The 14,301-nt window shown below is 38.6% G+C and overlaps 1 protein-coding gene across 2 annotated transcripts in view; it reads left to right on the top strand.

The window, feature by feature from the left end:
• The first annotated feature begins 2,236 nt into the window (after positions 1-2,236).
• The window catches only part of SHC3 (SHC adaptor protein 3), a 60,279-nt gene continuing 48,214 nt past the window's right edge, over positions 2,237-14,301 (top strand). The window contains exon 1 of one of the 2 annotated variants that reach the window (XM_042453888.1): positions 2,237-3,330. In XM_042453888.1, coding sequence (XP_042309822.1) covers positions 2,806-3,330 — 525 coding nt within the window. In that variant the 5' untranslated portion in view covers positions 2,237-2,805. Of the gene's footprint in view, positions 3,331-9,564; positions 9,645-14,301 lie in introns of those variants that run through there. The other variant, XM_042453889.1, reaches the window with a different exon arrangement.

Here is a 14,301-nt window from a genome sequence, read left to right as displayed (position 1 = left end):
ATAATAATAATAATAATAATAATAATAATAATAATAATAATAATAATAATACACAAACTGTATATGCCAACCCACATATTCCAAAATCCCACCCCCTTCAAAAAAAAAAAATCAAATCACTTCTGATCCCAAGCATTTCAGATAAGGGAGACTCAACCTGTACTTTGTTTTAATCTATGTTGTGAACTGTCTTGGGTCCCAGGTTGGTGGAAAGTCAACAAACAAACAGAGGAAAATGCAAAAAGTAAAGGGTTACTACTAATCAATACAAAGTTGGTACAGGCTTTACAGTTTCAGATGAAAGATGAGAAAGACCAAGGAGTCTTGTGTGTATGTGTTTGTGTGTGTATATATAAATGCAGAAATAGCAATGTGGTGGGATATCTGCTTTTGAACCTGGGGGATGCTGTGCACCTTTGCTAATCGTTTTATAAATGTTGATTATGTGTCCTCATCCTGTCTCCACATTTCTATTTTTTTTTCTTAAACTAAAAAAAATCCTTTCCGCATAGGAGTGATGCTATAAAGGGAAGCCTGGCTTTTTTCCAATGTACCCGAGGATGTTAATTCATAGGCGCCAAGGTACATAGGATCACGTTTCCTTCCTCACTATGTCTGAACCAACTCAAGGCCTTTGGTGGGGGTGATGCTCTCAGTTATCACTCAAACAGCTCAAACTCATCCTTAAATAAAATAAAATAAAATTCAGAAATACCTCCTGAAAGGAGAACAGGTGTAGTTTGCATTAAATGGTTTGGAGAGCAGGAGTTTCTCTTTGGGGGTCATCTAGGTAGAAAAATCCTCCCTATGTGTGAATTGGGATCTCCCACTATTTAGCAAGCCTTTGTTGAATGAGTCATCCAGGCTGCATCTTATTGGTTCAGATAGTTAGCATCCAAGGGATTGCCTGGCAGAGGCTGCAAGGCCCTGCTTCATTCACAGAAATGCTGGTATGCTGGCCAGCTCTTTCATTCAGATAGGCACAATTCCATTCACATTTTCTCGTTTTTTCTCCCCCTCTGCTTCTAATGAAGGAAATAATTTCTGAATGGCAGAGATTTCGGCTTGTTGATGAACACAAGACCAGAAATGATCTATACTGTGTATATTTGCTGTTGCTAGGGTAGCAGGAGGAAGGGAAAAAATGAATGCAGTGTGGATGCTGTTAGCAGGTTTGCAGTGTGATGAAAGCCTATTCTGCAGATCACTAGAGACCTGCCTTTTTTTCCCTTTTATTTTATTTTTTTTACAATGAATAGGACATTTTCATTCATCACCACTGGGATCAGAGGTGCTGCTTTCATTTCCATGTCATCACTTCTTCTTGTTAGATACCTGCATTGAAAGATACAGCTGTGTGATTGTTATTTATGTACTTCAGCTTTTAGTAGGGGGAGAAGTGTGGAATATGCTCTGGATAATTAATTGCCTTGTATGTTGCGGTTTTAATTTCTTTGCTTTGTAAAAAGAGAAGAAGAAGTTGTGCCATTATTCTGAATCTGTCTTTTCACAGCATAGTTATTCAGCTCCTGCACTCTATAAATAGAGCTCACTCATTTCGTGTTTCATTAGAACTGGATTTCTTTGCTGATGTTAAATTGTGCATGCTTACAAGAAACAGGTGGACTATGTTTTTATTTTATTGTTGGTATATTAGTTATTACCTCTTCCATTCAGCAGTTTTAGGTGTACTTTATGATCATTGTGAACTGAAGTATCTGTGGATTTATTCTTATTTTGGAAAGTGAGGCATTGCTACGTTGCCTTAAGTACTTCTAAACACTCCTCTGGAATTAGGTTTCCATATTTAAATTGAGTATAGAGAAATAAAATGGAGATCTCTTTTGATGTGGGTTTTTGGAGACAAGGGTACCTTGTTTCATAAGACTCTAGCCATTGCCACATGTATTTTTTGAATATATATATATATATTTCAGTCCTACCCTTTTCATGTGAATTTGTAATGAACTTACTTTGGCAGTAGAAAAAGCAAAACCAGGTTGTAATGTAACAAACAAACCTAAAACTGTGGTGTGGTGTTTCTATAGGCAAGAACTAGGAAAGGAAAAACATAGTTTTTAAGGATGCCTGGCTTTCCTGAAAGAAATCTCCCAGATTCATTACTGTTCAGTTTTCTCACCTGACATTGAATGTAGAATGCTACTGCGTAGTTTGGTTGTCTGGAAGCCTTTTCAGGTATTTGTAAGCTGAAGTTTCTCGGGCTTTATGTTTGGTACAGTATTCCTTTCTAATCACGGCACAGTTTATAGAGTGATAGGAATAGGATAGAAATAGCTGGGATGGCCAAAAAAAAAAGTTAACGCAGTTACTTAGAGCCATTGCAGGCATTCACTTATGGTTCCAAAGCAAGGTGTGTAGGGAATAGGAAGGAAATCTGAGGACAACATGCCTATTTAAGATAGGAAAGGGAAATTTGAGAATTGATTGGTGGTGGTGTGCTGTAAGTGGGTGGATTTTTTTCCCTACAGGAAGTGATTTGCAGCGTTCACTGAGCCTTTTGTTGAAAAGGGTCCTTCTCATTTGTGTGAGTCATGCTTTTGCTGTGAGAGACTTGGCTGCTCTGAGCAGGAATGGAATCTTTCTCTTGCACAGAAAACTATCGCTTCACGTAGCCTCATCATGGAACCTCAAGCAAAATCTCTTTAAAATTTGGTTTTAAAAACCAACCTGCTCCCCTATAAGTAAGTGTTTAATGTTGACCTTTGATATTCTGAATTATCTGCTATGTTAGCCCAGGAAATCTCTGGTTTGACAGAACATATGCAAGGTTCCAGATAGAAGGGCATGCTTCAACGCACCAAGTATAACCGCTTCAGGAATGATTCGGTGACATCGGTGGATGATCTTTTCCACAATTTGTCCATGAACAGCAAGGTCTCATCAATTGATACAACTCCGACGCCATCACCATATCTGGCCTCACCTGAGATTCTCCAGAAGGACCAAGATGGATCCACCACCTTGTGCACTCTTATGCATAAAGTGTCCCACTTGAAACTCTCCCATACAGGCAGCCTTTTGGGCATCAAGAACCTCTCCTCTGCAGTGAAGGAGCTTGCTGTCTCCAAGTTGCAGGGTAGCTCAGCAGCAGAGGCTTCAGACAACTCATGTAACCTTGTCTCTGCCACTCCGTCTTCTCAGCAGGACAAGAGCAACATGAGTACAGGGAAAAAAACATGGTCAGAGGAAATGCACTTGGGAGGAGAAGACTGGAATCAAGGTAGCAGCAGCATTGCCAGCAAAGCCTCCCAAGGGTGGCTGCATTCAAATGAGAAGATCCTGGGACCAGGAGTGACGTACATTGTGAAGGTTGGTCGGCTTTCCTTCTACTCTCTTCTTCTAATCAGTGGGGGGGAATATATCATATATGTATGTTTTCTTGTTTCAACAGCTGGCTGGATAGGCTGGAAAGATTTCTATTTGACGTTTCATTTCTGAAAGTCTTGTAAAGACTGTTAAGTGCAGAAAGACATTGTCAGAAATCCATGTTAATTTGTTTTAATTATGGAAACATGCCTGCTGATTTGCTGGCAGTTAGAAGGATTTAAACCGGTGGGAAAGGAATGTTTTTAAAACAAAGGTCTTTTGGTTTTTCTCCTTTCTCAAAACAGTACAAGTATATTGTACATATTGATTTCTAATGTATTTAATTTACCTTGTTATAGATGTGGTCATTCTGACACTTTTATGATTAATATAAACCTCGTGTGTGTGTGTGTGTTTGATTTGCATGTTTTGACAGTGTGTTCATACACTGGGGATTTGTGGAAACCCACAACTTTCAGAATGTGTCTTATTTTGCAAACATGAGTCTTTTCTCCCCCCAAAGCGATACAGACAAATGCAGTCTTGTTTTACATAACAGGCTTTCAGCCACTTTAACAGCATTTCTTTTTCTCAGTACTGATAGTTTAGGTGCACAGCAATCCCCCTCCCAAAATACCAAAAACAGCCCCTGGTGTATCTGTAGCACACTATGGTTAGAAATACACCAGTGTTCAATGTTCTTTCAGTGAAATGTTAACTGAGTGAATATTTCAGTGTTCTTCAGATACATTCTGACCAGGTAGAATGTAAGGCTTTAAGGTGTGGTTGATGGCTTCTTTTGTTGCAATGAGAGATTTCAGTGTGTACTAAGCTAATCAACTGAAGAATTAACACTGGGAACATATACATTCTTAGTCCCCTAACTAAGAAACATTAATGTGCTGTACCACGAAGGATTAAGCAGAAGAATTTTTATTTTATTTTATACAAAACGTTCTTGATTTTAAACAAAAATTCACGGCATTCTAAGCACTGCTATATTGTGCATACCTTTAACCTTCCTTTAGTTGAAATTCCATGACTATAATTTTATTTCAACTATCTTGTTAAATATGTTTTAATAGTGTGCTTTTAACCGGTATGGAGGACGTGGTGATTGTTTAATCATGGTAGATACAACAAGTGGCTTAGTTAAGAATCATATTTAAATGAGGGCTATGATCCTCCTCAAGAATCAAACTGACGATGGCATGTAAAATGAAGTAAGATCATCATCAATGCTTGTTTCAGAACAAGTTATGTGCTATTTGAAAATAAAAAGTGTGTAATTTTATATTCATCTTTAGTGTAGCTGTTCTTTGTAACTGTTTTATTAATTTTCTGCTCAAGAAAATCTTGCTCAAAACATTCATCTTGACTACAAAAACATGACCAATGTGTGTATTTCTTGATTCAAATGCTATTGCTAGTAGGAAAAAAATAGTGCTTTTGTTGAGATAACATTCCCCCCTCCCTTATCTATGGTTATTTTAGATTCCTAATATGCATACTGACATTTAGCTGTTAGGTTCTTGAGTACTTGAAAAGGGGCAGTGCTATAGGCAAAGAACACAACACGAATACAAGAGCATTAGTGACTGGTATGTGACCCATTCGGTATTAACAATATGAAGGAAATTACACATTCCAATGATATATGAACAGTTTATCAATGGTTAAGCCATGTAACAATGACCTATTGAGAGCACAGTGCACTGGCTAGTTAACAGATGTGGAAGTGGATGGACTTTATATAGTATAAGTCTTTATTCTGTTTCTCTACTAATTATGAACACCTAATTAAAAATAATTCTAAAGTCATATGTTCTCTTCGTTCCATATTTCTGAAATTTTCTCTCTAAATGTGATAACTACAAAATTTGCAACACAAGAGCAGAAATGGTAATTCTCATTTTTAAAAAATAGGATAATTTTTTAATATTTTAAATGTGATGCCCAATCAAAATGTCAAAACAATTCATAGACAATATACACCAAAAGGGTAGAAATGTCATGGCAATACAGAATATTAGGGCATCTTGAACTATGCTAGACTGTTATATCTTGCTGCGTGTTCATCATGTCAGTACCATCCAATATCATGCCAGTCCATTATTCACCACTAAAACTGCTATAATTTTACAAGTGATAAAAGAATAAAGTAGCTTATAGTTAATATATGTTATATACAGTAAATTGTATCTGTTTATAGGAACGAAAATTCTGCCCAGAAAATGGTCAATTCTTTCCAGTGACTGGAAAGAGAAGAACGCAATCTGACATTACATCACAGTGAAATAAGCTTTCATGATGCCCCACTCACCCTAATCTACCATGGAAAATGGACACAATCACAGTACCTTAAAAATCTAAAAGATACTATCTGTTTTGATTATATTTTCCTGTTTGTTTGCTTTTTAAATTTATCACAGAGGTGCACTACATGGAATTAAATACTGGACTGTGATGTTATTTTCCCTCTGCAAAACCCTAGACAAATGCAAATTACAAGAAAAGAGAGTCCACCTAAACATAAGGAAGAGGTTCTGCACTGTAAGAACTGTTCTACAGTGGAAATAGACTGCGTCACACAGCAAGCTGTACTTTTCTTCTCTGGAGGTCTTTAAACTGAGGTTGGATGGCTACCTTTCAGGAGTGCTTTAGTTGTGTATTCCTGCATGGCAGCGGTTTAGACTAGGTGGCCTTTGTGGTCCCTTCCAACTCTAAGATTCTGTGATTTTATGAAAATATTCATTGTGGGATATGTGAGGGAAAATTGTCAAAAACAGAGAGAACTTTATGTTCTCTGTTTTCAAGGAAAGAGGTATAAACATATCAAGAAGGTTGTATGACAATACATTGTTGGTTTCCTTGATATTAATGGTAGGAAGTGATGGGCTGCACTTTCCTTGACTTCATTTGACTGGTTATGTGAATTGCGTCAGGGCTATTGAGATTCCTCCTTGATGGTGATGTTCTCTTGCCACAGCTATTCAACACAAAGAGGAATAGGCCTCGTATCAGCTTATGACAATTTCCAGTGTTTTTAATTTGTTTCTGGTCGTATATTTCATGAGAGTAGAGAAAGAGAGAATGTGATGTTCTTACCTGATTCCTAGTTTTCCATTGTCTGCTACTGATCAGTTTTAATATTAGCCAAGAAGGGTGAGTTGGAAGCAAATAAACATTTGCGACAAATGTTTTTTACTCCTGTTCCCAATAGTTTTACAGTAACTGGAATTTTAAATAAGGCCCATTCCAGTATTTTCTTTCAGGCACCTAGAATGTTTTTTGCAATGCAAGGATACTACTTCCCACGATGTAAGAGAATGTAGAAAAATATTCAACACACATGCCTGATATCAATGTGGATGTACATCTTTGCCGACATCAGGAATGTTCATCCAGATCCACTAAAGTGATGTGTCTTATGATGAAATGGAGTGTACATATCATGAATTTCAGGGGACATGTATGACTAGTCAGCTATGAATGAGGGGTCTTTTTCAAACAGAGCAAATGTGTTTGGAGGTTGCCATAATTGCTGCTGTTGTACTCATGTTTATTTCTTTTAAATATTCAAATAACTTTTTTTTTTGTGATCCCTGACTATTTTGTGGCAATTTCCAGCATCGGCAGCAACATTTTATTCCCACCCTTGAGTGGGTTTCTTTTTAATTTCAAAACCACCAGAAGAAAAATGTATCTTCTTCTCTTCCTTTTTTCCCCCCTTTGTTTTTAGAGTCATAGTTCTATAGTGCAGAGCTACTCAATGTGGTGGTCTATAGACTGATGTCGGTTTCTCAAGCTGCTGGTCTCTGGAGAGCTTCTATGGGCACAAATATAGTATTGGTCTCTAGCACACTGAGGGGGAAAAAATTGCTGGTCCCCTAGTACCCGAGAAGCACTGTTATGGTGCAGCAGTCCATCTGTAGAGAAATAGTACATGTGCACTGTAGTGCTATTTAAAAACAAAACAAAGCAAAACAAAAACCTGAGAGAGAAAGGATAATTTTCCTTTCAAACCATAGGACTACCTCAGCAAACCACATCCCTATTTTACAAAACCTTTGAAAGAGTCTTAGGCTGCATCCGAACTGCAGAAATAATCCAGTTTAACACCACTTTAACTGCCATGGCTCAGTGCTATAGAATTCTGGGAATTGTAGATTGTTGTGGCATTAGAGTTCTCTGACAGAGAAGGCTAAATATCTCACAAAACTACATTTCCCAGATTTCCATAGCATGGAGCCATGGCAGTTGAAGTAGTGTCAAACTGGATTATTTCTAAAGTGTGGATGCAGCCATAGTGCAGAGCCAAAAAGATGGTGTCAAAAACTGGAAAAAGCCAGCCAAACCCAAAGTCTTATATTGTGAGAACTCACACTTTTAAGATGTATCTGGAAGAGCTCTAGACCTAAATTAGGGACAAACATGTCAGCAATCACACACTCATAGTACACATACCCCCGCATATGTAAGCACCCATACACTCTTCACCTGTCCATCTTTATAAAGCACACATTTTTCTTTTAAAGACAGAATGAAGAACAATTCGCTTGGATTGTGCAACTACCAATGGTTGTTGTTTTGCTGTTGCTGTTGTGTGCCTTCAGGTCATTTCTGACTTATGGTGACCCTCAGGCCATCCTATCACAATGGTTGTTGTTTTGCTGTTTTCTTGACAATTTTCTTCAGAGGAGGTTTGCCATTGCCATCCTCTTAGGCTGAGAGGGTGTGAGTTGTCCAAAGTCACCCAGTAGATTTTATGACTCAGTGCGGATTCGAACTCTGGTCTCCAAGAATCATAGTTCAACACTCAAACCATGCTGGCTGCCTAATTACCAAGGGCCAAAATATTTATTGTAATGAAATTATTAACACAGTGCTTTTATTCTTGATTTCTCTTGGTATAAACATGTCAAGTTGCAGATATTTTTAAACGTGTTATCTCCAAGACAGCACACAATTACGTTTGTGTATATCCTGTTGATTGCAATGGCCTTGATATCTACCCAAGTTGCTTATTTTTAAAATCAAATAAGTGGGATAAAACTAAATTTATCAGTCAACAAATAGAATGGATATGTAAACCCCCATTTTCAAGAAATATGTAAGGTTACACAAGATAACAGCCTCAGATTGGAAAGTATAATTCTTAAGAATCGAGGCTACAATCCTATATTTACTTGAAATTAAGCCCCAGCGAACTCACAGGCGCTTACATCTGAATAGATTCATATAAGATTGCATTTATCATGCTTAAGACATGATAACATTTTTGAGACGTGTTTCAGACAAATGCAGACGAGGGGGATGAATTTTAAAGAATATTTAAAAACCATTATGGATAAGAAGCAAAATTATTTGCAAAGATAATTGTTGAAGGTTAGCATTTAGCCTGAATCTGACGTGAGTATTGTTGTGGCTCATGTGCTGCGCCCATAACCCTTGTTGGGGCGTATGGAAATGATGCGCAGTGTCCACCACGACCACCTGCAGAGTTCAACCACGTCGACAGGACGCCAAGAAGAAGGAATCTGTGAAGATGTCTTCAACTAATAATGGCGTTTTACAGACCGCCGCTGCTCTTTGCTCTGCGAGGGAGTCGCAGCATACAAACCGCGCGACTCCCTCGTGGAGCAAAAAAGAAGCTCCAAAATGGAGCTTCTTCCTGCGGCGCCGTTATGACATCGCGAGGCGCCCATGGCGCACCCGCGACGTCATAACCGCCGCGACCCATCTGGACACTATGCGTCCAAGATGTAAACATGGCGGCGGCCGTGTGGAACGGCCGCTGCCATTTGTCACGGACTGAGTCTGTGATAGGGAAAGGGGCGTCTAGAAGAGACACCCCTTTTTTAAAATGGGACGTCCTGAGGACGTCCGAAATGGCGGTCTATAACCCGCCTATGACTCTTACAAGTCTTCACTCTAAACGAGGGCTTTAATCTTCCTTTGCAGTATTTATAACATAGATATACACAGTGTATTGGACATCCGTCTCTAATACACACTATTTACACCAACCAACAATAACACAACCTCTGAGGCAGCCACATTAACACACAACCATCTCACTGCCTCTCAGTAACAGACATAGCCCACTCTCAGGCACCAACTGTCTCTCTCTCTCTCAGTGACAGTTGAGAACTGACAGTTGACAGTTGCATCAACATTCCGATGATGCCCTTTTTGAATGCTGACACATTAGCTGCCACTGGAGCTCCAAATTATCTGCACAACAGCTCCCCCTAGGGGCCACACCAATGTCATTTCCTGACAAGTATATTTCGCTATCTTTATTTCTGATAAAGGTAGTTTTTTTAAAAAAAAAGTTACACTATGTATTTATATTTTAGTGTACTCATCCTCACTGAGGCTGCATCTGTACTGCAGAAGTAATGCGGTTTGACATTGCTTTAACTGCCATTACTCATTCCTCTTGGGATTTGTAGCTTGCTGTGGTACTAGAACTGTCTGACAGAGAAGGATAAATATTTTACAAAATTTCAAATCCCAGAATTCCATAGAGCTATGTTATGGATGGTAAATAATATCAAACTGAAATTTTTGGTGCATTTTAACCACCGTTTTGGTGATTGTCAGGCAATTTTGAATCTGATATATTTTTAAAAGTGTGTAGTGAGGTTGTCCAGTGGCTTTGGGCATGTTCTGGGTGTATGTGTGGGTAAAAAAAGGGAGGGGGGACTTCATGCAGCCCACTGGACACAACTATGACCAGCCTTATTTGGGACTTCTTCAATGTAAGGATCCAAGCCCAAACAATCTTGTATTAACCCACAAATGAATTGTGTATGATGTGCAAAGGGTTGCCTGTCCTTGAGAATTCAGGGGTCAATTCCACTTCTCCACTTTTGGTGGGTTCATTTCCAGGCAAATAGAAAGGTCTGGGTGCAAATGTCTAGGTCAGCTATTAGAGTAGTAACTAACCACAGTTTCTAAGGCTTAATTAATTTCTTGCTGCAACTTGCATAGACTCTTGGGGGAGACAGTCTGTGAATTAACTTAGGGTGCATCTACACTGTAGAAAAAATGCAATTTGACACCACATTAACACTGTAGCTCCATCCTGTGGAATCCTGGGATTTGTAGTTTTACAAGGTCTTTAGCCTTCTCTGCCTAAGAGGACTGGTGCTACATAAAACTACAAATCCCAGGATTATGTAGGATGGTGTCACACTGCATTATTTCTATAGTATAGGTGCACCTTGTTATATTCCTCCTTCCTTCCCAGTCATTGTGGTACCAGAGATCATCCTCTGTTCTGCTCTGCATCCACCTTCTGGCTAGAAATAATAGAGTCAATGTTCCTTATCCTGTCTCCCATAAGTATGTGGGAAATGATCCCCTTATTTCACCTTGATCTGGGAACAGCCCCTTTAGCTAAGATTTCTATCTTAATTTCCAAACAGGAAAGTATGTCTCCCCCCTCCCCCGTTTTAAATGACAGAACAGTTGATATTTAATGCACAAAGCTTAACTAACATCAAGGGCCTGTTTCTAGACCTCAGCCCAGACACCTCAGGGCCTTGGACAATACTGAACAAGCAATCCTAGCTGTTCAATATCTCTGTGCATATATTGTTATGTTAAGGAATTTACCTTGAAAGACATCTGTGCATTTAAAAAAAACAGCCTTTGTTAAAATGTTACTTCTATTGTTTTAATTAGTATTCATTTACAGTGGTAGTTTAAGAACCCTTGGAAGTGTAAAGCTTCATGTTATTAGGCCCAGACATCGATCTGAAAACTAGATGCAAACAGTTCTGAGCTTTTAAAAGAAGAGCCTAAAATAAAATGGACTGATTCACAGTGGAATTCTAAAATATGCCTTAATCTCTGAGGTATCTATATACAATGTGCATGCACACATACACACATTCAAAACTTCCTCATGTTTCCATAAATTCACATTTGATTTTTATATTTTTTGGTGATAGATGAAATACAACATTTTAAGCACACATCGAAAACTATTTAAAAAAACAAAACTGTTACTGATACTGTGGTTTATTGAAATAATTATTTTTTTGACCAATTGGTTATTTCAATCACGAGACGCAAAAAGCTTGTAGAATCTTTCTGTTTTCAAGAAAGAAGCTTGTCATTGTTGCCCCATCAGGTACGTCGTCCTGTTTGGATTGCAGTTTGGAGCATTTCTTTTGAGTTCTTTCTCATCATATTCAGCCGGATCAAGTCTGCCCAGGGAATCCATGGCTGACTGGAGATTTAACACAATGTCCTCTGGGTTCTCTATTTGAGCCCCCAACTATGCTCAGTGAAGCAGTGATCTGAGCAATGACCCAATTAGTTAAAAGCAATGTTGTTTACAAGTACAAAACAGACCAAAAGCTGATTGCAAGCTTTACAAAATGCCCAAACAAAGCTCCAATGCATTAGGGAAGCTAGCAAGCAAAATCCATGCACTGTGGGGATTGATTTTTTAAAAAAGTAATTTCTGAGATTGAACTCGTCCATTAAAGATTAGCATTTGTCTCCTTGGTCTCCCCCCCCCCCCCCAAACTACTGAAGTCCTCCTTAAATATCCTTGTTAAGCAACAAAGGAAAAACAGTAAAGAGGATTTCTGAGGATCAAATTACTGATAACATGCTTCGGGATGACAGTACCGTCCCCTCCTCCAAACCTGGCATGTTCAACATATGCATATTCGTTATACTGAGTCAGGCCATATGGATCAACCTATGGTTTGGTTCCTATGTAGGTTCCGGATTGTCTTTGACCAGTGGCTGTGCAGAGTCTCACTCTGGGATGTTTTCACCAGCTACTATTAAGAATAAAAAGCTACAAAGGAGTCCTGTAGCATCTTTGAGACTGAGAAAAAGAAATTTCTAGCATATGCTTTCAGAGACTCTAGTCTGCTTCTTCAGATGCAATCCACATGGGCTAAAGTTCAGAAAAGCTTATGCTAGATATTCTTTTCCCCCCAATCTCAACAGTGATACAGGATTCCTTCCTATCTTTTTGTACAGAAATAGACTGACATAGACATGTCTTTGAATAATACTGGCAAGGAGGTAAATATTTGCTTATTCTGTTGCATGAAATAATGATACATTTCAAAAAGTTTCTTGCCCCTGGTTGAGATTATGAGAGTTTTTGTACATGTTTTCATGGTGTGTGTGTGTGTTTGGGTACTTTTTCTAGTTATTCATTATATTTTTATGCACAAAAAACATTGAGGCAGATCTCTGAAAATCATGTCCCTCTCAGTCTTGCTAAGGAAAGACTTCATTCAGCCGTATGCATAAACCAGATTCTGCCCTATGTCTAGGGGTGTATCTACACTGTAAAAATAATGCAGTTTGACACCACTTTAAGTGCTGCAGCTCTGTCTAATGGAATCTTGGGATTTGTAATTTTACAAGGTCTTTAGCCGTCTCTGCCAAAGAGTGCTGGTGCCTCACAAAACTAAAAATCCCATGATTCTGTAGGATGGCAGTTAAAGAGATGTCAAACTGCATTATTTATACAGTGTAGATGCAACCTAGGAGTAGCTCACAAACTGAGCAAAACATGGCCAGCTTTAGCCCTGTCAAGATATATTAGAGGTAGTGTTCTTGACTTTTTCTCATGATGGTCACTAAAGCAAGAGGGATTCAACACTCCCAGACAAAACCTGTGCTGCTGATTATTTAATACTAATGCTTTCCCTCTTCTGTATGACACAAGAGTTTCACATGAGGCTGGTGCATCATGTACTGCTAAGAAATGCAACTGTATCAGCACAGGAGCTAGAAATTCAGCTCCCAATAAAACAATGAGAGTTGTTATAGAAAACATTCAGGAGTAGCTGTGTTGGCCATTTAACAAATACAAACAAAAATCCATCAGTGATACTTTTATTGGAAAACCGAAATGCACAATATACTTTGTTCCCCCCCCCCCTTTGGCTTATAACATCTTGCCTGATGAAGAAGCCCATGGAGCTTCGAAAGCTTGCAACAAGTATATTGTGCATTTCAGATGGCCAATAAAAGTATCACTAATAGATTTTTGTTTGTAATAAGAGTTGTAGTATTGTACTACTGTAGTATCATTAGTATCACTGATGAGACCATTGTGACTGATCTTAGATATCTTCACTAGTAGAGGAGACCTGTTCATAGGACTAGAATCTAGCTGACAATTTGGGATAAATGGGTAGCCTTAGAGTAATGAAACATAGATCTGGTTGCAATGCAGTTGACTTGGAAAGCATCATAATATTGTGTTATTTGTGTTAGCAGTTGTGGTAATTCACAGCCAAAGGACAAAAATGATGTGCAGTTCTTGTCTATCAATAGAGGGTTAAACAGAGACTGATTTCCTGGTATGCTACACGCGTTACAACACAAGCCCTCAGACTCATGGGAGCTCTCTTGGCCATCTCATCAGACCTTCTTTTTGGCTCCCACACTAGATCCCAATACTCATTTATAGGTTATCTGCTATCCTTAGCTTTATACAACATCCTTCGGTTGTCCCCCAGTGATCATAAAACTGAACTTGTCATCTCATCTCTATAATCACACATTTTGCATTTCCATTGCTATTCCCACACTCACTCTACTTAAATAGAGTTCTCCCTGGATCATCCATTTCCCACATCTGAGGAAGTAGATTCAAGTCTACGAAAGCTTATGCTACCAGCTTCTTTTTTTCAGTTAGTTTCAAAGGTGTTACAACATCCCTTGGGACACTGATTTTCCAAACTAATGTCTATGTCTTTGATTGTAGTTCCTGTGCGTATCATGTGTAGCAAATACACACAGATCAGTTTATTGGATATTTATGAATGAATCCCCAATTGGAAATTATACTGTGCTCTATCTATTTAGATGTTCTGTTCCATTTCTTTTGAACTTGTCTCCTGCTTGTTATTTTTGGGTCTGGGACAGAATGCATACAGTATTTACTACAGATTTAAATGAGAAATTAAATTAGAAAAG

Source organism: Sceloporus undulatus, chromosome 2 (assembly GCF_019175285.1).
Source record: "Sceloporus undulatus isolate JIND9_A2432 ecotype Alabama chromosome 2, SceUnd_v1.1, whole genome shotgun sequence".
NCBI lineage: Eukaryota > Metazoa > Chordata > Lepidosauria > Squamata > Phrynosomatidae > Sceloporus > Sceloporus undulatus.
The sequence above is the reverse complement of the archived record's forward strand: the minus strand, read 5'-3'. Positions and strand labels throughout refer to the sequence as shown.